At 49.1% G+C, this 24,912-nt stretch overlaps 8 protein-coding genes across 8 annotated transcripts; 4 read left to right on the top strand and 4 right to left on the bottom strand.

The window, feature by feature from the left end:
* Nucleotides 1-1,030: 1,030 nt before the first annotated feature.
* N7533_009495 (uncharacterized protein) lies at nt 1,031-1,717 on the top strand (the record flags this gene model as incomplete). Its single annotated transcript, XM_057106145.1, has 1 exon — nt 1,031-1,717. One exon carries the CDS (start codon nt 1,031-1,033, stop codon nt 1,715-1,717), a length of 687 nt encoding a protein of 228 aa, XP_056957594.1.
* A 7,714-nt stretch (nt 1,718-9,431) lies between these two features.
* Nucleotides 9,432-10,548, top strand: N7533_009494 (chitin synthase export chaperone; the record flags this gene model as incomplete). The annotated part of the gene is made up of 3 exons (XM_057106144.1): nt 9,432-9,669; nt 9,738-10,309; nt 10,363-10,548. The coding sequence occupies 3 exons, from the start codon at nt 9,432-9,434 to the stop codon at nt 10,546-10,548; spliced, it is 996 nt and encodes a 331-aa protein (XP_056957593.1).
* Nucleotides 10,549-11,655: 1,107 nt separating this feature from the next.
* On the bottom strand, nt 11,656-13,108 carry N7533_009493 (esterase/lipase family protein; the record flags this gene model as incomplete). The annotated part of the gene is made up of 3 exons (XM_057106143.1): nt 11,656-12,760; nt 12,817-12,965; nt 13,046-13,108. 3 exons carry the CDS (start codon nt 13,106-13,108, stop codon nt 11,656-11,658), a joined length of 1,317 nt encoding a protein of 438 aa, XP_056957592.1.
* A 1,746-nt stretch (nt 13,109-14,854) lies between these two features.
* N7533_009492 (acyl-CoA thioesterase) lies at nt 14,855-16,044 on the bottom strand (the record flags this gene model as incomplete). Its single annotated transcript, XM_057106142.1, has 2 exons — nt 14,855-15,697; nt 15,781-16,044. The coding sequence occupies 2 exons, from the start codon at nt 16,042-16,044 to the stop codon at nt 14,855-14,857; spliced, it is 1,107 nt and encodes a 368-aa protein (XP_056957591.1).
* A 447-nt stretch (nt 16,045-16,491) lies between these two features.
* Nucleotides 16,492-17,009, bottom strand: N7533_009491 (mitochondrial 37S ribosomal protein bS6m; the record flags this gene model as incomplete). Its single annotated transcript, XM_057106141.1, has 3 exons — nt 16,492-16,801; nt 16,878-16,909; nt 16,986-17,009. 3 exons carry the CDS (start codon nt 17,007-17,009, stop codon nt 16,492-16,494), a joined length of 366 nt encoding a protein of 121 aa, XP_056957590.1.
* Nucleotides 17,010-17,270: 261 nt separating this feature from the next.
* Nucleotides 17,271-18,044, top strand: N7533_009490 (glycine decarboxylase subunit H; the record flags this gene model as incomplete). Its single annotated transcript, XM_057106140.1, has 3 exons — nt 17,271-17,406; nt 17,562-17,624; nt 17,731-18,044. The coding sequence occupies 3 exons, from the start codon at nt 17,271-17,273 to the stop codon at nt 18,042-18,044; spliced, it is 513 nt and encodes a 170-aa protein (XP_056957589.1).
* A 589-nt stretch (nt 18,045-18,633) lies between these two features.
* On the bottom strand, nt 18,634-22,606 carry dscA (ubiquitin-protein ligase dscA; the record flags this gene model as incomplete). Its single annotated transcript, XM_057106139.1, has 5 exons — nt 18,634-18,947; nt 19,009-19,285; nt 20,292-21,530; nt 21,652-22,289; nt 22,354-22,606. The coding sequence occupies 5 exons, from the start codon at nt 22,604-22,606 to the stop codon at nt 18,634-18,636; spliced, it is 2,721 nt and encodes a 906-aa protein (XP_056957588.1).
* Nucleotides 22,607-22,938: 332 nt separating this feature from the next.
* Nucleotides 22,939-24,472, top strand: N7533_009488 (cation efflux family protein family; the record flags this gene model as incomplete). Its single annotated transcript, XM_057106138.1, has 2 exons — nt 22,939-23,331; nt 23,402-24,472. Coding segments are annotated over 2 exons (1,464 nt in total), but the record flags the coding sequence as incomplete, so codon positions are not given.
* Nucleotides 24,473-24,912: the final 440 nt, after the last annotated feature.

The raw sequence follows: 24,912 nt of genomic DNA, 5'->3' as shown, positions 1-24,912 counted from the left end.
TACACCCTTCTCATCCCAGTAGAAACGCAACTGTTTATCTATCACTCACTAGTTAACATACCACTTCACACTATCCCAATGCAGATGTCACCGCCTTGAAAACCGTTTGTTTACCACCGACGAGAAAGAAAGGCAAATAGAACGAATGCATCAACCCAACCCCAAGCCCGGACCTCGACAGAAGCTCAATCTCCAGCCCCCGCCAAATTCCAAACCCGCCTTAGAAAAAAACGCTCTGACCCATCCGCCATCCCGATTGTCGAACGACCCTATCGTGACCCACAAATGGGCAGATCATGGTGAAAACTTTATCGCCGCAAGCGCGGCCAGGGAAGAAAGCTCCGCCGCCACACTCATCGCGTTTGTCCCCCCCCTCGCCGGGCGATCATACATGTTGCATATGACATGTCGCAATGGATAAGCTTCGCGTCTGTGCGGATGGGGGTGGATGGGTGGGACACCTGCATATGCGGCCGCAGTCAGCAGCACAGATGACCAGCGAACGACGAGGTTCGTTATTCGGAAGTGAGATAGGTGGGTTGCCGGGTGGGTTAGATTAGATTGGATTGAAGTGTATATGTATTAGGGGGGGCTCTTTTGATGGTACCGTGTTGGTGGCTCTTGGTCCCTGGAAATCTCCCGGTGTTGCGGGTCTGGTTCGATTTAAATGTGGACTTTCGGATTTGCGCTGGGATTGCCGGGCGATGGCAGACTGGATAGAGCTCTATTTTGATTATATGGTCTTTCAAGGTGGGCTACTGTGTTTCCGGGTAATCTTTGGAAGTCTTTATATTTGAGATCGGAGTACCTAGGTACGCTTAGCTATAACTCTGAATTTCAGATTCTCGCCTGCACAGATTCAACCAGACTCAGCCAGATCCAGATCCAGATCCAGATCAAGATCCAAATAAACATTGTCAGGTGTATTTGACCTTGCATTTGATCACCTGAGACGTAAGAACTTCGACAAATCACATTACTTTGCTTCATCGCTCATTCGGTTACAGCTTTAGTGTATCACTTTAGCAATATGAGACTCTTGATATTGCACAACTGCCGGGCTCCCTGGTCCGCTGTTTGGGCCTTGATCACCCGACGTTGCCAATTCAAGAGAGATGCAGCATCAACCATTGAAACATCAGAAATTAATGATGAAATAAATGATGAAATAAATGATGAAATAAATGAGAATGACGCGGCCAATACTCGAATCACACGAACACCACGGTCCCCTGATATCCACGTCACACCAACAACAAAGAGGGACGCACCATGTTGCAGCGACACTGAGATGATTGTTAACCAGCTCGCCGTGTTGGCTGCAAGTGTCAGTCAATCATCTGCAAGTACGACGCCAAGATCCCAAAGATCGTCCACGCCATCACTCGTGACTACCGCAACCACGCAATCCATTGCCACTGACAGTACCAAGGAGGATCACTTTGCAGAAGAGGAATCCTTCCACTATTTGCGAAGTTTGATCACCATATCCCAGCAAACTTCTAGTCAGCTGTCAGTGTCATCAACCACTCAAGAGATTGAACCATCGTCACTCAGTCGGAAACGGGCGACTTCGAGACTAAGCATTCGCCTAGGCGACCTTCCGGGACTTTCTTTCCCGACCAAGACATCTCGAAAGCCTGGTCCTCGCTACACAACTCTACCACCAATATACTCGCCCAAGCGCATCACCACTCGACCAGAAGTACGATTTTGAGCTGAGTCTCAACAGTGATCAATCAAAATATCCCTTCGACAATTAGTCGGCCCAGTCACCCGTATATAGACAACATCAACCGATGAATAATAATCATTCAGCCTAGCAACGGCCCCCAACTTCCCCATTATCGCTTACCGTAAACCCTGCGTGTGATATCTGTCAGTATCGCACATAGGCACATTCCCACAGACTCTGTTCAGAGCAACTGGGACTACGTAGCTTTCATGCAATTAGATCCCGTCCCAAATACAATCTGTTCACGTGAAAAGGCTAGGTAAGAACTCTGCATGGGCCCAACACCCGAAACAGATCGGCAATGCACCTCACTCGGCAATGCATTGCCAACCCCAATGACGTTTGACTTCCCTTCTTTGATAGGGCATACCTGGCAAGAAATGCCGGCTTTGGGGGGGGTGACGAGTTTCCTCATCCCGTTGGGTCCTCGACCTTTATTTTTCATTTATGCTGTCGAATAGGGTGGCTTCCAGGGACGGGAACTCCTTGTTATTTCTAGCGCTGTTCTGCAGCCGATTGCAGGTCATTTCTATCATAGACAAGGAGCGATAGGCTTGACTAGTTGAGGGTACACCTCCGAGTCCGAGTCCAGTTTTGACCTGGAATTTCTCGATTTTCTTTTATCAGACAGATACAATTCTCTTTCTTGTGCCGAGGGTATATCGTATTCGCATTAATATTAATATTAATATTAGTATTCGTATTGTCACTCGTCTAAAGGCCCTTAAGCCGATCTATTGATCAATTCCAAATCACTACCGCCAGTGGATCCATCGGCTGAACAGCCTCCTTTGGTCTCGGATAATTGCTAACGCCAGAATCACTTGATCTGCAGGGCCTTCCCGGTGTTTCGGCTGAGGCCTGTGCCGATCGTTCTGTAATTACTTTGTGTTTCGTTTGCTTCTTTGTGGCTTCCTTCGTTCTTTTCACCCCCTCGCTTGATTCCCACCCATGCATGCCACCCCTTCTGGTGGGTTGCGGTGGTGGGTTGGCGGAAGTGGCTTCGGTACTCCACCCGAAAGCTCAATTTCCGCACAGACCGTGTGCGGAGGATCAATGGGACCATGGTTTGATCATTCCTTCAAGAGGGAAGATTGTCAATTGCTAGTGGAAGTATTGTTCCGGAGTATTTTCAGAATCGCTGGAACCCACCAGTTATCATGCAACGGGAAATAGTAACCGTTATAAGCCGGGGAAGGTCCACGTCAAAGGCTAGCTATGTTGTGATCCAGTGGATACGATTGGCTCTCTTCTCCATTGGGGAAACAATTTGACCTGGTGTTTGCTACTTTTTCATGACGAATTACAGATAAAAAAAACAGCAAAGTACCGAGACGACTGGCTTACGACAATTCAGACCACAAGCCAAACTTTTGATTATTGCAAATCATTGTGGCCAGATCGCGAGGCTTAAAGCTTGGGTTTTGTCTTGGCTTTTACTTTTCCTTTTTATGCGATAGAGTTTGTACCGATCAGAAGGAAGCAATCATATCGTTTCAGACAAGGGAGAAATCGGAAGATTCCTGTCGAAAGACCTAGGCCCCGCCTTGTTGGGCCACGGACGAACGAACGAACGAACGAACGAGGCCAGATGTGGCACGGAATGAACACGTTTATACTTACATTTAATCCGCTTATCGCAGTCGGGCTCGGATCAACTTCTAGACTCCGTCTATAGAGTCTAGACAATAGACGTGAAGGGCCGGACCCCCCTTGTCGGTGGCTCAGGCTGTTGAAATTAGAGGGGCCACATGCTAGGCAAGGCTCTAGCTCCCTCCAAAGCAGTATTGCGACGTTAGGATATTGCGCCACCAAGGTCAATCAAAATTCACCTTGCCAGTGACAGGGTTGATGATAGATAATGGTGGGCGCATGTGAAAGAGGTCTGAAATCCGTTGGGGCTAAGATATGAACGCCAAACGACGACCGTTGCGGGTCGAGATCGTGAGTCGATGCAAGAACTTTTGTCAGCATAAAGGAGGGGCTGTGGAACTACAAAGCGCCGACGTGCTCAATGCACTCGTGATCGGATTTAAACCGGCATGCATTGTCAACTGTCGGCGGCTGGTCAACGACAGATCGGAGTGCAGAGAGATTGCCCGATCTAGACAGCGGCATTTCATTGCCTGTTCATCATCTAATAATCCCTAACCAAGCAGCCTGAAGGATTGCCGGTGGGACTTGAACTTGAACTTTCAATTTGTGGGGCCTGACACAGTTTTGCATAAATATCAAAAATGTATTCTTTGACTTCGGGCCCAATGAGCGCCCGACACGGCACGCAATCTTATTTTCCCACCGGGTCCGACCAACCCCGAGGCTTGCGAGACATGTACTAGTAGAAAATTATAGTAGTCGTCTGCGTCATTACTATCAAGCGGAGACGCGACTGCGCCATGGCCCGCTGAGGTACAGTGTCCATGCTCGAGGATGGAGTATCTGTCTATCCCCTAGTGCAGAACCAGAAGCTAGATAAGTCCATCCATGAAGGCTTGGCCCAAACGGAACGCGGCGACAGAGGCCAATTCTAGCGACTATGTACTAGCGCCATCTGGAGGGATTTAGCGTTCCAAACATTGAATGAATCTAGGTATCGCACTATCCGGCATTGGAATTACTCCAGCCCTGGAAGCTTCGGAGTACCTACCGAGCAAAGTTTTTTAAGTGCCTTTATGGTAGCCCTATTTTCCCTTTTAGCAATAAGCCCCATCTGAATACTCGTATGTATCACCTTTTTTTTCGCCCTTTGGCCATTCAATATTGTTTGTATTATCCACTCCCCGGACTTTCTTCCCCTTCCCACCCCCACCGGGAAAACAAAGCCCTAAAATGCCCGTCCCATGTGCTCCCCGGACATCCCCCCAAACCCTAGCGGCCGCTACAACCACTGATTGCATCATGAGCAAGGTTTCGGCTGTCGAGGGATTTTGCCCTGCTTCCCGGGCCGGTGGATTGAAGTTACATACAAATTCCGTCGATCTTTGTATTGCATGTTTCAATCGAACATCTACAGATTAATCACTGACAGAAAGTTCAGCCGACCGGGTCTTTTAAGGGGCTTGCCGTGGATTGATAAACATTATAACCGATGTGGAGTGTTTCTAGATGAAGCCTGACACAGTATTAAGTTCTGCCTGGCAGTACTCCGTACTGGGAAAAAAAAAAGAAGACTTCGAGAAACCCCACAGACTGGTACTTGCTACTTAACGGCGTCCCAGGGTGCACGGAAGATTGCGTGGATTCCCAGCGACTCAGGGCTTGGCCCAATTATTTAATCTTTCCACTCCTTTAATTTAATTTAGATTTTGGTTATCGGTTATTCTACGACTACCGTATGTACCACCGTGGCCAGACTTATCCTTTTTTAAACCAAAATTAAATAACAATAAAACCAGCCACCAAGATACACTGCACCTTCTTTCCCCCCGCCCTTAAACTCCAGAACTGCATAAGTGCACAACTGCACAACTACGATGCGTGCGACATCGCTACAAAAGCACCGGTGTTTACTGGGGGGAACCCTCGTCGAACCGGGTTAGATGTTCATTTCTGCAGACCGTAAAGTACCGAAGATGTTGCCGAAAGCGGCATCTGTGGTCGTTATGTCTGTTGGACTGGGCTGGGGCCCCTTCCCACCCCTTGGCCTATGCACTTCGGGATTCCATAGGGGGAGGGTACAACCACGTTGCCCGTGCGGGACCCTCCCCCCTGGCCCCCGGCTTCAGTCGACAATTTGTACGGAGTAAACCCGCACTTTCCTTCCTGGTGTTCTGGATTAAGGTCCGAGCCCATTGACAAAGGAAGCTCTTAGATGGTGTGGTTTGCAAGTTTAGATAACATGTGACGGCCTCGGGGCTCTTTAAAAAAAATGGTGAGAACAATAAAAGCATCAACAAAGGACATCTTGCAAATTTTCTCGTAATCGTACAGGGCGTGCGAAGCTTCCACGAAAATATAAAGAAAGAAAAATAAAAGCAATACACATGCAGGGCATAGTTTTACCGAGAAGATAAAAGTATAAGCATCGACCTATCTGCGGTAATGGACCTGAAAATCAGCAAAGTATGTCTAACATGGCACCGAGGCAAAAAAAAACTTGAAATCCCGCGAAACTCCCCGTAAAAGCAGGCTTATGACAGGGTAAAGGCACAACATATAGTGAGAAATGAAAAAAAAAAAAGAAAGAAAGAAAGAAAGAAAACCAATCGGAAGCCAGCATTCAAGGACACAGATAGGACGCTCAAAAGAACTATGGACCAAAAGACAAAATCACAATCAAAGATCAAAGACAGGGGAGATGTCTGTAAACTCAATACTACCGGAGTATCGAAAAACGTAGTTAGATGACCCCAGGGCACAAAGTTTAAATGGGTGTGGGCCCCCAGACACACAAAAGAAGCAGAACAGAAAAGAAAAACACCAGAAAAATGAAGTGTCGATCAGAGCCCTGGTGACGAATCATCGCATTCAAATTGTACCAGCCCCTCGTCATCGTCGGTTCCAGAATGCGGATTGTCAAGTGGATAGCTTCCCGAGAGAGGGTCGGCTAGAGCCGAATCATAGTTCCTCGTGGTGATTGTGTCGTTAAAAGGTATGGCGGACCGGGCACTGAACAGGAGGAGGGTGGGAAGCGGGTGAAGTCAACGGCCGATTGATAAACGCAAAAAAGAGGGAGCGGGAAAAGTTTCTTTTTTTCTCTTTATCTGTGGTGCTGCTTCTTTGGCCTTCGTCACCTTGTTGTGCAACAAAGTAGACATTTGCCGACAACAACGATGAATCGGTCGTGTGGACTGTCGGAACAGTGACCATCTTTGCAGCCATCCAAAGATGTTCGGATAAAATGAGCAGCGGGATTTTGGCAGCCGCTATAGATGTAGTAATTTTTGAAATAGTTGCACATTTTGGTATGATCCCATCGGGGGTGACGATGGGGATAAGGTTGGAAGCGAACAATAACGAGCAGCGGGACCAGCTCGAGCTCGATAAAAGGTAGCTGTAGTATTAGATGGTGGTAGATCTTTGCAGAGGGCTGAAAAGAGACACAACACAGTCAGATCTTAAAAGAGCCACGATCTGGGAGAAGAGCGATTTTATGAGGAAGAGAGTGGCTGCTGGAGGTAGAGGAAAGTCCGGAAGCTCCGAAGGATGGAATAAAGAGTACTGAAACTGAAGATGCTAACAAGGTGGGAAAACAAGGGAAGAAAAAGGGACTGGGCACACATTATGTCGTCAATCACAGACTATTTTCCGAGACGGAGACGAAATTTACTCCATAATTCCACACCTGAGCTTGTTGGTAAGAGAGCAGTATCTACAGTAATTCTGCAGTAGCTTTTTCCTTGCCCCGACCCACCACCAATCCCTGTCTACCCCCCTTGAACAACCCTAGTCGCCAAGCGGGTCCTGCGTGCAGAAAATGAAGATTTAAAATTATTAAATAAATAAATAAATGATTAATGGCTTTGATTTGTAGATGGTGGTTTAGAAGTCTGCCCGAGAATACTCAACGGAGATTATTCCAAAATTATCAGGGATCAGCCCCTTCCTTGCCCCATCTCATGCTCAATGGCCCCCATCCGATGACCTAACCCCATCACTGCGGCATGTTGTTGATCGGGTAGATGGGAGATCGACATCGGTTCCTCGCAGCCGTTGATGCTTCTTCCACTCACACGTGGCGCTAGTCAGGGTGCTTATGCAGGAGTCACGACACTGTCGGGAAAGGCTCGCCTTGAAAAGTGTGTTCATCAAAGGTTTTCTGCACAACTCAGCTTCCTTTGGTTCACCATAATAAAGAGACGTCAGGCGAGCATGGGTTGCTCGTTTGGGTCGTCCTGTGACAATAAATTGTAACAATGGCCCTGAGGGTTGGGCAACATGGCTGGGTTCACCACGCGTTGGGCAGTCGGGGAAAGCGATAGGCCGCCATCAAACATCGCTCTGAGTTGAAAGAACCAGGGCGAAAGAAAAAGAAATTATGGAGCTTCAACCTCAGCCTCTGTCCCACATTTGAAACCCCTTCCGAAGGTACACTATCCGATGGCTGGCCCCATCGCTGCTGTGATGGTATCTTTTCAATATGAGGCGAGCGGCCCCGGAGTAGCGGAAACAATATATTAGGAAAAGAAAAAAAAACCCCCCTTTAAACGATTGGTGGGTAACAAAAAGTACTATGTACGTGATAACTTCAAGTCTTGATCGTCCGGAAAGAGTCATTGAACGATACCAACGGTACGTAAAAGCATTGGACCGGAAAGGGTGCCGACTGCCCTCTCCAAGAACAAATCAGGGTCGTTCAGGGTGGTAGCGCCGATGGATGCAAACCAAATTCGGTTTGCGATCTCTGCGAGTACGGCAAAGTCTTGTCTGTGCCGCGTCTGCGACTCCACGAATCAAAACAAGGTTTGCGAGGTTTGAGCTTTGCTCGGCACTCTCCAGGCTCCAGATCGGAATAAAAACAACGTGTTCCAATTTTTTTTTCTCCACTATAGGCTCATCATGCCGTTGGAATGTTTGGTCCGCCTCCTTCCTTGATGGGTTGGTCACCAGGCCGTTTCGTCGGGGGAGGTCCACTGCGTGACGAAATAGTCCCAGTGCTTCAAAGGGTTTCTGTGTTCGTTCGGAATCGGCCCATCAACCATTGGGGTTGCGTTGCGGAGGTTGGAGCCGAAGTGGATTTTCGATAGCCCAGGGGGGGGATCTTCACGCAAGTCAAATCACGCGCTAGGAACGCGCCAAGGGCATTGGATGGAGCATTGGAAGTTCAAGCAAACGAGTAGCACAAGATGGTGCGACATAAGTGACGTCTCAAGGACGGGATACCCACATGCCGAAGTTTTTTTTTTTCTCAATTTATTTAAGTATGTTTTGAAGGTGACAGGAAGAAAGGAGCCAGGATTTCACAGGGTGGTCCCATTGCCCTGTCTCGAGTGGTGCTGTGGTGCGGGCTGTTTAGTGCCTTCTACATCGCGCCTCACTGGGGCCACACAAGACGAGCATGGTTCTTGTCCCATTGAAAGCTCCAAGTTTATCGGACTGTGGATCCAGCAGAAAGGATAGTCTCATGTAGGCTTGCCGGTGACTCCGCCTCGGGTACGGGTTTCAGGTCACAAGTATTTGAGTAAGAACAAATGGAGATTGCGCCGAGGTAGCGAGCATCCGAGGTAGCTGCATTCCGATTTTAGGGCCCGGAGTGATGTAGACCTTATGATTGATAGTGTACACATATCTCATAGTGCCAGTATGGGTATGGGTACCTCGTGGTAGGCTACCATGGGCCAAGCTCGGAGCCGATATCACGTGCCACCCGGGGAAGAGCTAGTCTCAAATAAGATCGGGGCTCGGAATAACTTCAGTGCCGTATTTTGTTGCAGCCCCATGACCCCGTGACTATTTGCCCCCTCGCGCGGCAAAGCCCATTGAGAGCGAAGTTCTTGGTAACCGTCAGACGTCCAGGTCCGGTCCGCACACTCGTTTTTTTCCCCACCGAGATTTGATCGCATCCACTCAGTTGGGGGAGAAAGCTTATCAGACCCTACAGTTCGAGCCTCTCCCCATCGTCTCTCGCTCTCTCCACTGTTCCACCCTCCGTCGTTGTGGAGACAGCCGCCCGGCCAGCGACACTGTGACCGCCAACCGCAAAGGGAAAATCTTCTGTTTGTTGTCGCACCGCTCGACGACATCACCACCAGACATCATGGGGTTCGGTCAATTCGACACAATATGCGAGAAGGTGCCGCTGCCTTTGTGCTCCCTCGTGGGCCCGGCGTCGTCAATCTCCGGGGCCACCGGCATCATCTCGAACTGTTATGCGCGAAACATTGAGGTTGCGAATACTATCATCTTCGAGGGTGCCGCCTCGTTTATGCACATCATTGCGCTTTCTATGACCGTAATCATGATCCTGCATATCAGGTCCAAGTTTACCGCTGTTGGTTCGTTTCACTTTGAGGTCTGCTGTGGGTGCAAAAATTAAATTATTCTAACCTTTCGGTACATATAGGTCGCAAGGAAATCATTACATTTTTCTACATCTTTCTCGCACTGACTATCTGCTCACTCATCATTGATGCGGGGGTTGTTCCGCCAAGAAGCGGTCCGTTCCCCTACTTCGTGGCAGTACAGAGTGGTTTGATATCGGCTCTATGTGCCTGTCTGCTAGTAAATGGTTTCGTTGGCTTTCAGCTGTACGAGGATGGCACGGCACTTTCAGTGTGGCTGATCCGGCTGAGCTCAGTGGTTATGTTTGCTATGACTTTCGTGATCTCTCTGCTGACCTTCAAGTCATGGGGTGGCCTTGGCCCCGAGAATACCGTTGGCTTGTTTGTGGTTCTCTATCTTCTCAATGCTATCGCGGTAGCCATCTATGTTGTCATGCAGCTACTGCTAGTTGTGAATACCCTGGACGACCGCTGGCCCCTGGGCCACATCTGCTTCGGTATCTTGGTCTTCATTATCGGCCAGGTGCTTCTCTACGAATTTAGTGACACCATCTGCAACAATGTGCAGCATTACCTTGATGGCCTCTTCTTTGCCACATTTTGTAACCTGCTTGCGGTTATGATGGTTTACAAGGTATGGCAGTGTATCCGCACAATGATTAAACTGGAAATACTAACAATATCTAGTTCTGGGACTCGATCACCAAGGAAGACCTGGAATTCTCCGTTGGTGTGAAACCCAACACGTGGGAGGTCAAAGAACTTCTACCGGAGGAGGATCGCCGACAGACTGTCTACCATGACAACAATTCTGAATATGCAGGCAGTGTGTACCACCACAGGCAGTCAAATTACGGACATCACAATTACTAGCTATTTCGCGTTTGGGGTATGGTTTATGCGACCATTGATATGACGATATCTTGATTTCTTCGTTACATTCAGTTTCAGCCTTTAGGTGTTAGCGCTGCATCAGATGGGCTTGTTTGCATGTGAGAGGGCATGGTATGAAAATTTCGCCATTTTGGGCGGTACTTTCTCATCTACCGAAGGATCTAGCTAGGGAAACCTACTACGGCAGGCAAATCCCGATATTGCTGTCGATGTTCGATTAGGCCTCTCCGTCATTAATACATAGTGTGGTTTTGGATTTTATATTATATGTAACTTATTCAATTGGAGTACATTTATCCTTCCGATTTACTTCATTGCTGATCCGATACCACCCCATTGGTGATCAGTTTCCAATGTGGAGACCGAACTCCTTCCCATATTGTCGTTGTCTCCGGTGGTGGTACGTAGACAGGGTTAAGAAAGCCCATCAACTGCAGCTCGGCCAAGTTTCTCTTAAACTTCTTCGGGGCTTCTTCGGGGCTGTGCCGTCCTCCAAGCTGCAGTCATCAAGAGAGAAGTGAGACACCGCCAAAAGGGATACGCTTGCAATTTCCGTTCCATGTGTGAAAGTGGTGCCGCCGACGCTTGACGTTATCTCGCATCACGACACTAGAAAGCCAAGAGATCGGATCCGCAAGTATGAAAGATCGCCATAACCAGCGGCTGAGACAAGTGCAAAGATCGACGCTTCCATGGTCCACCTTCATTTGGGTGACCTGCCAGTGGATTTAGCTTCCGGGCATGACTGCCTTGATAGGAAGGGGGCCAGGTCGTGAACGAATCTGCATCCTGCGAACTAAAGTTGGCAAAAACGCCCGACCAACAGATTTTTTTCTTGATGCTTTGCGGTAATTCTTTGGGTCTCGTAACAAGACCTCTCTGGCTGTCATTGAGACTGCGGCACCGGCGGACGAAAGTTAAAGAAGACCAGACTGCCGATCAGGGGGGGTTTGGCCGGGGTGGAGAAGAACGTTAGATTCTTTCCCTCGGAAACTTCTATCGAGGCTAAAAATTCTAAATGCGGAGACTGGAAAGTGAAATCTTTGCAATCGCTTTGACATGTCAGATGTGGAGTAGGATTTTAATTCACTCGATGAGCACAAGGTCGCTATCTGTGGATTCATCGCCCGCCGAACTCTGGCCGGTCCCTTCTCGATCCGGTTCCGCCCCGGTGCATCGCCAGCCCCGATCGATCATTCCGATGATGAGCCTGCCAGCCTCTCCGACTAGTGTCATATAAGCGGGGTTCTCTTTGGGCAAAAACATGCTAACGTGTGCCTTGACCTCGTCCGAAGCCCTGTTGTTGGTGGCTTTGTACCAGTACAATCCCGGTTGGCGGGCAAGTTCATTCTGCTCGCCATTCTCAACGTTAGGAGGCAGTGTACAGAAAGTTCTGTGGTTAGATCGAATAATCTTCTGACTGAAGGATGTCGTCGCCACCTCTTTATTCTGCACGAGGGACGAGGCCCCGTCTCCGAGACAGGTAAAAAAGTTCACGCATCGAATATTGCGTTCATTTTCCACGTCAGACAAGCTATCAAGACGCTGCCGCAGATCAGATGACCGTCCCAGACAGCCGATGAACTCGAGATGCGACGAAACCCAGTTCACGCCTGCGGATAAATTCTGTCTTTGAGAGTACAGAGCAGCCGCACCACCAGCTGCAACGGCGCCAGCGGCACCAGCATACATCGCATAACGTCCCCATCTTTGCCAGGACGGGGTTGCAGCGGCATCTGTCGAAGGAGGAAGGGACTTTACAGCATCGACTGCGGGGGCAGTGGCAGCCGGAGAAGCGGATGAGCCGGCAGCTGCACCCTTTTTGCCATAGCCGAAGATGCCTGCAACTTCGTTGAAGGTGTTGTATGCCGTGGTTGCGTTGTGATAATGTCCCTCGGCTCCATATGATACAACTCCTGGTGCGATACCTAGGAACGGGGTATCAAAGGCGAGTACGCCTTGTATATGCGGAAACATGAAGGTGTCAGGCTCGATGATAGGCTCTTCCCCTGGTTGAGCCGTCTCGTCGGTTTTCGAACGAATGGGTTGCTCATTGGCTAGTAGTAGTAGTGTTTCGGCAGCAAGAATTCCACCCATGGAGTGTCCAACGAGGAAAACGTGAACAGAAGGGTCCACCGTCGGGGATGGTGTCTCGTTCTCGACCTCCAAGTCGATCACAGTGTTCTGTAACCTGTAGGGAACATGAGCCCGGGAACACTATTTTCAGTACAACGGAAAGTTACCAACCATTCTCTCAATTTTGCAACAGATTCCTTCAGGTCGCCTTTCGTTTCATACTTCGGGTAGATGGCCACTTTGATATTCAAAGCAGAGAGATGTGAGCTGAGAAGCGTGCGAATATCTCCAGGGAATCTAGCGAATGTATCATCATCACCCTATATTCTTTCAAGTTACTATTGAACATCTCGAAGAGTTCCAGCTTTGTCAAAGCGGGTGCGCTCTATAACAATCATACCTTGAAGCCGTGAATGAAGACGAATAGGAGCGTCTTGCGCTTTTGAGAGTTATTGCCGACCATGATTGACCATGAATGCGGTGCAAGGCACGGGCGCCTTAAGAGAAGCAAGCTTTGGTACCTCTGTATGTGCGACAAAGGCGGGCAGCCAGGAATGTGATGTGAGAGTTGAGGTCCGAATTGAAAACACGAGCCTAGGCGTTTATCGGCCCCCCAACGTCATGTCGACACGTGATCACCCGCATACCGTCCAGTTTAGTAGTAGATTCAGGGCTTAAGAAAAGATAATTCAATTATCGGGTTACTATGTTACAGTATTCTAATCGATACTTATCACCTAAATTTAGGGACAACTGCCCATGTGCAGTATTGGAGAGCGTTGAATGCGATGTGGATTGTCTGTGGGTTGCTTGGTTAAGAACTTTGCTTTTATGGGATCAGTAACGACGATAAAGGATGTACTTAGGCAATCAATGGATCAGAATTAAATGATACTGGTATGATATACAGCCCTGGAGAGCTAGACTTTCAACTTTGAAGTAAGCATCCAAACCCCGAAAAGGCAGAGAAGGGTTTCGCTGCTTCAAGTTCAACCATAAGGTTGAGCCCTTCTCCCCGCATTCTGTTCTGCGCCTCGGGTGGATCCACCCCCTGGCAGCCAGTATATATGATAAGGACAGCTACTACTACGGAAGATGGAAGAATGATGAAAGGTGTGGATTTTGAGACAAAGGAGGGAGGCTAATATAGGCGATCTGGACATGCCTGACCTCGGTAGGCATCATCCATGGATGATAACGGCATATGCCTGCCTCAACAACTTGAATATATTGCTACTACCTATCTACTAGGTAGCGGTAGTATCAGTCACGAATTTTTTTTTTTCAACCTTGAAACTTTAATACTAGTAAAGCACCTTGCATCCCGGGGTCGCCAATAGAACCAGGTATATGGCTACACCAGCCCAGAACCTTTTAAGCTAAAGCTCGACATAAAGTCACGTACAACTGTGACTGGAATTGGAAAAGCACCCGCCAGCGGGGTTATTTGTTGCTCTAGTAAAAAGCCCATCAAAAGCAAGACATTGCCAAATATTATCTGGTAATAGGTTGGGTCAATGATAGACTGAAAAATTTTGTGGGTCAATTATTCTGCCCATGCTCTCGGGTTTGTGGGAAATTTTCATTCCCATGATTCGTATTTGTTGAGTGTTATCTACGAACTACTGGAATGTTATCCCCTATCTTGAGTTTATGAGATACAGCTTCATATATCAATAGATGGCAGCCTCATAATATCCAATTGGCAAGATGGCCGAGTTGGTCCAAGGCGTCAGGTTAAGGTCAACCTTAACTCCAATTTCCTGATCTCCGCAAGGGGGCGTGGGTTCGAATCCCACTCTTGTCATTTTTTGCTTTCCTGCTACTTTTTTCTGGTCCATAATTATTTTGGGTACTCTTGGTACTTTTTAGAAGCAAGGCTGGAGCTTGTTAACAGATTCAACTATTTTTATACTCTTATTTGGCATTGGGTTGCCTTTACAATTTAATCGATCTTTTATACCACACAGAAGAACGTCTAACCCTTGAGAGGAAGGATATTCCAAGGTTTCGCATCTCTCGTAGGGCTGCCAGTGGAGATTATCCATCCACCCGTAGTGGGATTTACGTTTTCAGATACCTTGAATATTTCACGTCTACCCGGGCATGGCTGATCTTAATGCCAGAGTCTATTCCAACTTGAATGATCTATTCGAATCTAGCTCTAGGGGGTGCCGCTTCCATGTACAATAAACAACCTGCCAGTGACTCACAGATTCTCCCGCCCCAGTTTTCGCAATCGAAGCAAGCTGTCTTGTAACGAGGTCGCAATCAATGTGCCATCTGGACTCCAAAGATAACTCTCATGAACAGCCCTGTTCTCCGCCGACTGAGGTGTCCAACCCTCCTGGATAAACCATTTCAAAGCCAAATCAGAGTCACCGGTCGTTGATGTATCCCAGTCAACCATGCGTAGGGCTTCACCATGTTGGTGAACAATGACGGTTAAAGTAAGACTGGCCATTTCAGCCCAGTGCTTGATTCCAAGTGACCGCGGAATCAACAGGAGAGAGTTTTTGTCGCTAGAGTACATATGCGCGCAGGCATATAGATTGTCATACTCCCCCGCCTGGTCTTTCTCCTTCATATCGGAAATCGACACACTCGGGTCTGCGTCAGGCAGACCCTTTAAGCGGTATTGTGTCAATTGTCGATATTTTTCAGGCCGTTCTTGGATGGCTTTGGTCTTGTTGTAGTCTTTCATGTCGATTTTCCGGACATCAAGTCCTGGGAATTCGCGCTCAGAGATATTTCCTTCTCGCACGCTTTCAATCCACCAGTCGGCATCGATACTGGGACTGACAGGTTGATCCTCTGGCCGTTTTCCGGTCAATACGGATTGGTATCGCTCTTGAACCGGCGAAGGCTGATGGCGGAAAATGCGTTGCTTTTCATCGCGCTTGAATGAGCAAAGGCACGAGAACATGATTTTGCCGTCCTGTCGAGCATCAACTGCTCTTGTACAGTACATGAACCCATCTCGCACATGTCGAACAGTGTAGAAATAGGGGACATCTAGTCGACCGGGCAATATGAATGTACCCGTCATATCCTACAGGCTAGCATTAGTCTTGCAAGTTTCCTAATAAAAAAGAATTTCAAAGTTTGATAACCCATAGCAATAGTAATACTGACATGAACTACAAATCCCTTCCCGACGGTTTTTGAAGCCGCATAAGCGGACTGGGCATAGACATGTCCTCCAAATGAGCGTGTCCCAGCACCAGGAGGGTAAGGCGCAGCCAGAGAACGAAATATTTCAACCTTTTCAGGGCCAAGTGTACTCGCATGTGATACCTCTGTGTCCTCTAGTCGTTCCAAGGCCATCAATTGCGCGAACGAGGAGGGAGATGTCAACTCATCCGGATTTTGATCCGACTGCTCGCGCGCGGACGACATGATTTCAGGGAGACCCAAGAATTTTCAATTTGAGATATCAGTCGCAGAAACGAAGGATCGAAAGCATCATCAATGGAGAAATTATTGCATTTGGTTGACAGCTTGGGGGGTGTCCGGGGAAATTGCCTCGGCGCGGGGCGAGCCACAGTCACGTGGCTTAGTTGCCCCTGGTGGACAAGTCAAAGGCGAGATATTATCAATAGCGCGGAAATGGATGAGGTGGATGAAAATCGATTGGTATTGCAGTTTAATACAAAGTTGCGCCGGTCGTGCTGACAGTGCTGGGTGGTTATGCCAAAAAAAATTTCCCATGCCTTAATGATACAAGAAAAGAAAGAAAAATAGAGAAGGATATAAAAGTGGCCAAAGATCACTGCCCCAGAATCCCAAAGGCTTATCAAAACAATAGTTCAATCAGAAACTCCCCTTCTTGACATCCGGTTTCGTCTAGAGAGAGTTGGTGATGCTGCGAGTCTTGTTCCATTGGACCTTGCCCTCGATGTCCTTGATCTCCTCGAGCTTGTCGCCCAGCTTGACAACGGAGAAGTTGATCATTCGGGGATCGAGACCGAGGGTACGGCGAATGGAGGTTTGGACGGGACCAGAGGAATCGAATCGCATGATGAAATGGTGGCCTTCGCTGTAACGGGCCTGGTGCTTGGTGGTGACCTTGGGCAGGCGGAAGACGCCCCAGTTGGTGTAGCCGCGGACGACACCGCCGGAGCGGATGACCTGAGCACCAGCGTTACGGGCAATTCTGTCAAGGGAGTATGTTAGAAAGGGCGATAAATGATGGGCAATGGGCCGGGAGGTGGTTTTGTGATGTGACGTACTCGCGAACCTCGTTGAGGCTGCCCGGGCGGACCTGCAGGGAGAAGCGCACACATCAGTAAATCGTTCTCAATTCGGGGTAAATCGATCAGAAATAGACGGGCACATACAATAGCAATTAGCTCGTACAACATTTCATCGAATGGTGGGTTGTAAGGCCCGGATAAAAGTGACTAGACGGGGATTTGAGAGGCCGGGCAAAAACCAACGCCAAATCAAATCTTGAGGTCGGGGCTTATCGCGGGTCTTGGCGCGGACTTCTTATCGGAGCCCATTTCCTAGCATTTGGATCTCCGCCGGGGAACCACCACCGGCCGTGCTCTTCCCTTCTTAAACTCTCCCCTTCTCTCTCCTCTTCTTTTCAACTCCTCAATTCACTTCACTTCCTCTCCAAAATGTCCTCCGTTGCTCGCACCGTTCGCCCCTTTGCCTCTCGGGTCCTTGCCCAGAAGCCTCTGGCCTCTACCTGCCGCGCTGCGCCTGCTTTCCGCTTCCCGCGGGGAACCCGGACCTTCTCCCAGAGCCCTCTGTGTAAGTGATTTCGCTGTCCAAACTGCCTCAAATGGCCAAAGGGGTCTTCAGAGATCTTCTACCGTCGAATTGGCTATGGAAGACATGTTCCGACTCCTCAATTGAGTTCTTGGTTGTGTTCGATAGCTAACGACGTCATCAATTGGATCCCACAGCTCAGTTGAAGAAGTACACCGAGTCGCACGAATGGATTGAGCTCGCTGACGGCAGCAACACTGGTGAGTCACGCAATAATCTCCAAGCATATCCCCCTCAACCGAATCAATCTCCATTCGCAAGCTACACATAGCTCAAGACCATCACTGACATGCCCCGCTCCTACAGCCAAGATCGGCATCACCGAGTACGCCGCTCACTCCCTGGGCGATGTCGTCTTCGTTGAGCTCCCCGAGGCTGAACTTGAGGTCGGTGCTGGTGAGCCCGTCGGTGCCGTCGAGTCTGTCAAGTCTGCCTCTGATGTGCTCTCCCCCGTCGCCGGCAAGGTGATCCGCGGTAACGAGATCCTGGAGGACAACGCTAAGACCATCAACGCCAGCCCCGAGGGTGAGGGCTGGATTGCCGAGATTGAGGTCGCCGATGCCGCTGAGCTCGATGCTCTGTTGGACGAGGCTGCCTACAAGGCAACCATTGATGCTTAAATTTGAGCTTGTAGAGAATATATTGGATTTTAGAGGCAAGGTTGTTTGTCCCGAGAAACGGTTGTTGGTGTTCTCTCGTCCCTTGTGGGATTTCTTATGCGTTTCCTTATGATGTCATATTATACTCGTCTTTCACGAAGACACGTTTTTTTCAACACAATACATATAGATGGGATGGACCCTCTCCGGGCTCAACCTATCGTTCAACAGTTCAGAGTCCTCCAGACCACATAGAACCCGAGTGCCTACCTTTCCCAGATTCTCGAAACCACTGTTCGATTTAGAAAAGGGAAGTTGAAGACTTGCGACTTTTCGAGCCCCAGGTAGACTACTACTACTTCTAGTAGGACTAGAATTTCTCTGTTGCTAGACCCGGTGCTTCGTAGTGCTTGTTACTAGTACTTGTAGTTGTGGTAGTTCTCAAATATCGACAGTATGTAGAGTGGAGGTAGTATCGTAGTAGATTAGGGTTGTCATAAATCTTATACAAACTCATCATGAACTTGAATTAACACATTACTTCAACGGGAATAGCTCGCTCATCTTCTATTCCACTAACAAAATTGCCCCAATGCAGCATAATCGCAACTCAAAGGAATTTGCGGTGAACTTGAACCTTGACGCAGCTTGGATTCTGAGGCTTGGCCTTGCCATTGCCGACAACCCAGTTCAAAGTGCGGTACTGATAGCCGGAGTAGTTGGTCTCGCAGACATACCAGTTCTTCAGGACCGTGACCTTTTCATCCGTGGGAGGGGTGACGGCGTCATTGAGGTAACTGTAGATACCCATGAGTCCATCCTTGTCGAACATAACTTGCTGTTGATCGTAGGATGGTTGGAACAGGGGCATGGCGACGTTGGTGGAAGGGTCAACGTAGAAGCTCATGGGCTCGGATTCCACGGCTGTGTGGTCTGTTAGCGATACTTGAAAAATATGGGGCGATATATTGGGATGTGTACTCACCATTTCCATTATAGGGGAGATTCCAGATGAGAGCCCCGGAGGGCTTGTAGCCCGGAATGGGGCCTTGTGATCCCTCGGTGGTGTTCAGATAGAACTCGGAGCCGGATCCACCGGCCAGGCAAAGCGATTCAATAGCAGCACCAGTGTGGCAGGCGGCGAGCTTTTGGCCATTGATGGGCTTCTTGTCTGCTTGAATAACCAAGTTGAAGGGCTTGGACTGAATATCTTGGGCGGTGGCCGCTCCAAGGAGGAGCAGGGAAGCCAGGGCGGTGATGGACTTCATTATTGGTAAAGAGGTGTGGTAATCGAGTGTTTGTTGAAGTAATAATTTGATGAAGCGAGAGGAGGGGGGAGAATGGAATGTTCTTATCAATGGAGGCTGGCAGGGGGAATGTTTGATGGTTATGGAGAGTTGGAGCAGGTAACATCGTGCGTCTTATACTTGAAGAAACATCCGGTTTCCAGGTTCATGCAAAGAAGGACCCTGAGACATGCGTGCTTTAGCGTCATCGACCAGCATCAAAAATTGGTCTGATCGTCAGTTTAGCTTAACTGGGAGTACCCATTCCCCGAGATTCCATGGGTAAAGTTAGTAATTCTCGCATAAAAATAACACTGCTGTGGCGCAGCTAGTCCAAGATCCTTTGAGGGCCGAGTAGCCACGAGAAGTGCAGCTAAAGAAAACAATTATGGATACTAGTTCTAAGAATTATGTGGCAAAACATGGGGAACTGCAGAATTTCCGAAGCGAAGTTGAGGCCAATTGGGGCGAACTTCTCAAGGCAGGTGACAAGCCTTGGTCGGTGCACAGACCCCTTCCACTGGTGCAGGCGAAAGCCGATCATCGGGATTTTTAGCTGCGGTATCACCGAGAGACCGATGGGTTTGGCTGCAGTTTGGCCTGTGCATAAGGTACGCCAAACTACAAGTAGCTAGCCCTAACTTGAATAGGAATTTCCCCATGTCTCACCTTGACTATCATTCTCAATTCGCCACTAGATGGTGCAGATAGAAGGGGCAGGGCTACTAGTAACGATTTCCTTCTTGTAAGCCATGGGCTTGGTTCAGCTTTAGTGAAATTGTGCCGGGAAAGAAAAGAGACAGGCTTCAAAATCAATATGCAAAGTTTGCCTTTCTTCAAAAAATGTATATACAAAACAAGAATACCAACATGCTAGCTTTACACGGGGGGGGATGGTGTCACGACAGATCGGACACTGCAGACGAAGTCTCATCCAACTCTCGAGGCAAGCAGTGTGGAAGATATGCCGACAAGGAGTCACCATGTATTGGCGACGACTCAAGATGTTCGCAGCCCCATCAGTCACACTACTTCCGCCTGCAGAAGTGGGCCCAGGAAGAATAGGAACCTCGATATCTTGCATGCAAATTGCACAGTCAAACATCACTCGCTTTCGATCTTTAGACCATTGTTTGTCGTCATCCTTAGAGTCGACCACATCTTGCTTGTCGGCTCGGAGAGATTCAATCGAGAGATTGCCGCCTGCCTCGAGGTCATCATCGGGCCCGGCGTGCTCCCGCAACGTGGGGTGATAATCATAAGCGGGTGGCGCCCAGCCCCGTGGGACAAAGAAGCGCGGGCCCAATATGTCCTGGCTGGCCAATATCCAGGCTTGGACCCACACCCATCCAGCCAACGCAAATGCGGTGGTCCACTCGGTTTGGATGAATAGCACATTGCCGCGAGCCGTGAGGAAGTACAGGAAAGGGACCAGTCGTAGAATGCTCTGACCAACAACGAATTCCCACCGGAGTGCCTTGCGACAGTTGCGCATCACATTACGGTAGATTTGGGGGACCCAGAATGACAGGTAAACGGTTGCCAAGAGACGACAATACATAGCACCCATGCGTGTGGGAAGGAGGAAGACCCAGACCGATAGAATGAGCATACCAAAAAGTGCGAAATAAAAGCGCCCATACATGGCGCCCACATCGGCACGCACCTGTCTTGGTGTAGCAGGAGTTGTTCGGTTAGCCGGTGCCGGCTCTGGCTCCATTTCATCATCAGGTGCATCTTGGTCTGGAGGCAAAATAATAGGCGTAGCGCCGGAGTCTCGCACTGCAGCAGTTGCGGGTAGGGGGAGTGTTCCAGGACGGGTGACAGAGGTCGGTGGATTGACTGGTCGTTCTTCACGCCGTTCCGGTTCCTGAACAGCCCAAATCTCCATCATGAATTTCATGCCAATATAACTGACAGAAAGGAAGACTAAGAACGAGGCAGTTGCAATGACCAAGTAGGAGATAGCTTCAAAGAGTTGCGCAATAATGAAAAGCATGACGAAAGAATCCCCAAACGCCATTAATGCAATGGTATAAAAGCTGACTCGACTTCGGGTGGAAGGTGTCGACGCCTCTTTAACCTGACGTAGCAGAAGACTGATCTGGGCGACAAAAACCCCAAAAATGACGAATATGAGGAAAGAGGCAGCTTTACTGTACTCTTCATGCTTTGGCCCTGACAGATATAAAGCCTCTGAAGGTGGATATTCGGGGGTCCCCTTTGGATTCAAGAATATATCCGCAATCCGGGGAGAAAACCACGGCAGACATGGTCATGAGAGGTGGGTGTGGAATAGGTGCTCCCATGGGGTATCTCAATTCCCTTTCTATCCAATCGACCGTCATTCGATCCGCCAAATTACCGTCAACAACGAGGGGATGTTGTTGCAGAAATATTACATGTTCGCATTTTGGCGCAGCAAATTCCATTTGTTCAGTGCCTGCCAAAGATGCCCAAGGAAATAGGGTTGGAGGTCGGTTTGGCTTTTCGAGCATGGTTTCGGAGAGCGATTTCAGCAGGAGACGATGGGACAACTCATAACCGTCGGCTGAGAGTGCAAAGTGTGGCAAAGAGAATATACCGCCAAACTTTTCACTTGATGTGCTTAGGATAATGGCACCATTCTCGGGGAAGTGGATGCCGAATAGTTCGGCACGCCAGACACTTCCCCAGAAGTCGTCGCTCTCTATCGTCCAACTCGCTCTGATTTCACGCGCAAGTCCATCTCCAACACGCAATTCTTGCCCTGGCCCTTCTTCCAAATCGAAAAAGAATGTACCATCGCTACCTGTTATGTTCAAGCCGAAATCATGAGTGAAGTATTCATGTTCCTCCGCGATGGCAGTTATGTTCAATGGCATGGCGCGCTGTACATCCGACCGACAAACCCAGTCTCCACGTACTTTACCAGTGGCATTGCGGTAGACTGGAAGGGACAGCTTGGTCAGATTCAACGGGGATGACGCGTTGGAACCGTCTAGGCCAAGTGGGGGGGTTGATGCCGTAAGTTGACAATACAGATTGAAGTTGATCGCGAGCACGGCTTTGGACCTTTGGGAACAGTTCCCAGGCATATGTATCGTTCTTTCGTAACCCTGGGATAGGAAGCCAGTGATCGGTGACCGGATCGAAGTCGCCATAATGTGTCTCGTTTAACAGTCGGATCGCACGCTGCTCTCGATCAAGCTCCCGCTGACGCAATCGTCCTTCATCGACCAGCGGAGGTCGCGATTGTGAACTGAGGAGAAAGTAGAAAACGAGCAGGAAGAAGAAGAATGAGCCACGGTTATCCATCGATGCCGGGGGGTGGGCATCAGCCTCCTTAGAACGCAACGGGGATCATCGCAAGACAAGCACAAGATAGTACAGTGCGCGAGTTCAAGTACCGCGCGCAACCACAAGAACCGACAACAGTGAATGACGAGGGTGGTAGTATTAGAGGAAGTAAGAAGTGGATGATGTACTCGACATGCGGTCGAGGCCCTCCTGGTCTCCGGTGCCGCCCCCGCCCCTTCCGCCTCCGCCGAGTTCAGCGCCTGATTCATCAGGCATAAATAAAGTATCCACTATCTCCTGATTGATTTCCCTTTGCCCCCCGGGGCTTGAAACCCCCCCCCCTCACGAGACACGACACTATCGACTCTGTTCCTGGTCTCGGAACTGAAGTCGCTTTACTTCTATCTAGCTATTATGATGACCTCAAACCTACCATTGCCAATCCCACCGCGTACTCCAACACCGCCGTCCGACGATGGTCGCGATCAACATGTCCCCGAACGACCCCAGGAGTATCGATCGATCGTGATTCCTTGTCGCCGTTGAAGGAATCATTCCCTCGGAGCGCGACGCTCGATCCAATGAACTCAGATCTTCTCAGTCCTACGAAATCCTCGTTCAATCTGAGCCCCAGGGCTGCTGATACGCTTATCTCGGCGCAGAATGGCTCGAACGACTCGGTCCCCGCAGCGCCCTTCAATTTCAATACGACTGTTATGTCCAAGGGCCCGGTGGTCAAATCGGTGAGTCTTGTGGAAATATTGACACAATTCTATCCCGGTTCAATGCTGATATATTTGTCGTTATTTCCAGAACATCGGACAGCGTCGTGGTCACAAGTACAAGCACAGTAGTATCTCGCACCAGATCTTCCTCGAGCCCCCTCCACGTGCGCCGTTGGCTTTGCCCAATTCCCTCCCCATCCCGACATTGAAAGAGTGCCGCGCTAGTATGTCGAAAGACCAAAAGACACGCTTTTGGTGGAGTCTCTGCCACATGTTCGTGGCGGCTTATACACTTTGGACGGCACATGGGTCATTAGCCATGACAGCATTATCCCATTTGATTCTATTTGACTCACTGGGTGCCCTTGTATGTGTTGCCGTGGATGTTCTCAGCAATTTTGAGGTCTGGAAAAGGTCAAGTATTCGCCACCCATTTGGCCTGGAGCGGGCCGAGGTGCTGGCCGGATTTGCAATGTGTGTACTACTCTTGTTCATGGGCCTCGACTTGATCTCCCACAATCTGCAGCACTTTCTGGAGAAATCGGGTCATGAACCCCATCATACTCATGATCACGATCGGGTTTCATTGGGTAGTGTGGATGTCACGGCGGCTCTTGCCATATCTTCAACCTTGGTCTCGGCGATTGGTCTCAAGAACCATGCCCGTATTGGCAAGGCGATGCGATTTGCATACATTGAGTCGTTGCCGTCCGTCTTGAGCAACCCTTCCCACTTTTTGACCTTGTCATGTTCTACTCTTCTTCTACTTTTGCCGCTGGTGTCGATTCGAATTTACGACTGGCTGGACAAGTTGCTGTCTGGCACCATCGCCATTTCAATGTGTGTTCTTGGAGTCCGCCTTGTGAAGACATTGGGCTCCATGCTTCTTATGTCATACTCAGGCCAGGGCGTGGCCGATGTGATCAAGGATATCGAGTCGGATCCCTCGGTGTTTGGTATTGATGATGCTCGGTTCTGGCAAGTCCACTATGGGCTGTGCATGGCGAATTTGAAACTTCGCGTGTCTGGAGCCGATGACAATGTTGGGAGATTGAGAGAGAAGATTTCCAGCTTGGTGAGGAACCGATTGGGTGGAGGCTATGGCACAGGAGGACAGAAGTGGGAGGTTTCTCTCCAATTTACCATCGAACGAACCTAGGAATGTGTTTGGTGGTGAGGACCAATAGTTCTTTTTGGTGAACTATGTGCCAATACATTTAGAATACTCTTGTACCATAGTAGCAATGCAGGCATCGTCTTGTTCATGATTTGTTTGAGTTGAAGCCTTTCACCTGGGCATGTACTACTACTGTACTAGTCATCCTGATGTCTGGTCACCACTTGAAGTATCAGAACTTCCAAGGTTGGAAGGACTACTGGTAGTACGTAATCTTCAATGCGCCGCCAGTATTGAACTTAAGAATGCTCGGGCACAGTCATGATAAGAGAAAGAGTTGTTCATATTCCACGGCATATATCGCTGCAGACCTTCTCCACGAGAGAACTTGGGATGTCGATATATCAAACCACCGAATTTTGGTACATGTAAAAAAAAGAAAAGGAAGCAAGGAAAATACAAAATGCTCAGCTTCCGCTCAT

The sequence above is a fragment of the Penicillium manginii genome (assembly GCF_028828005.1).
Source record: "Penicillium manginii strain IBT 31320 chromosome Unknown utg000006l:1.0-4164085.0:1.0-4166146.0, whole genome shotgun sequence".
Taxonomy (NCBI): Eukaryota; Fungi; Ascomycota; class Eurotiomycetes; order Eurotiales; family Aspergillaceae; genus Penicillium; species Penicillium manginii.
The sequence above is the reverse complement of the archived record's forward strand: the minus strand, read 5'-3'. Positions and strand labels throughout refer to the sequence as shown.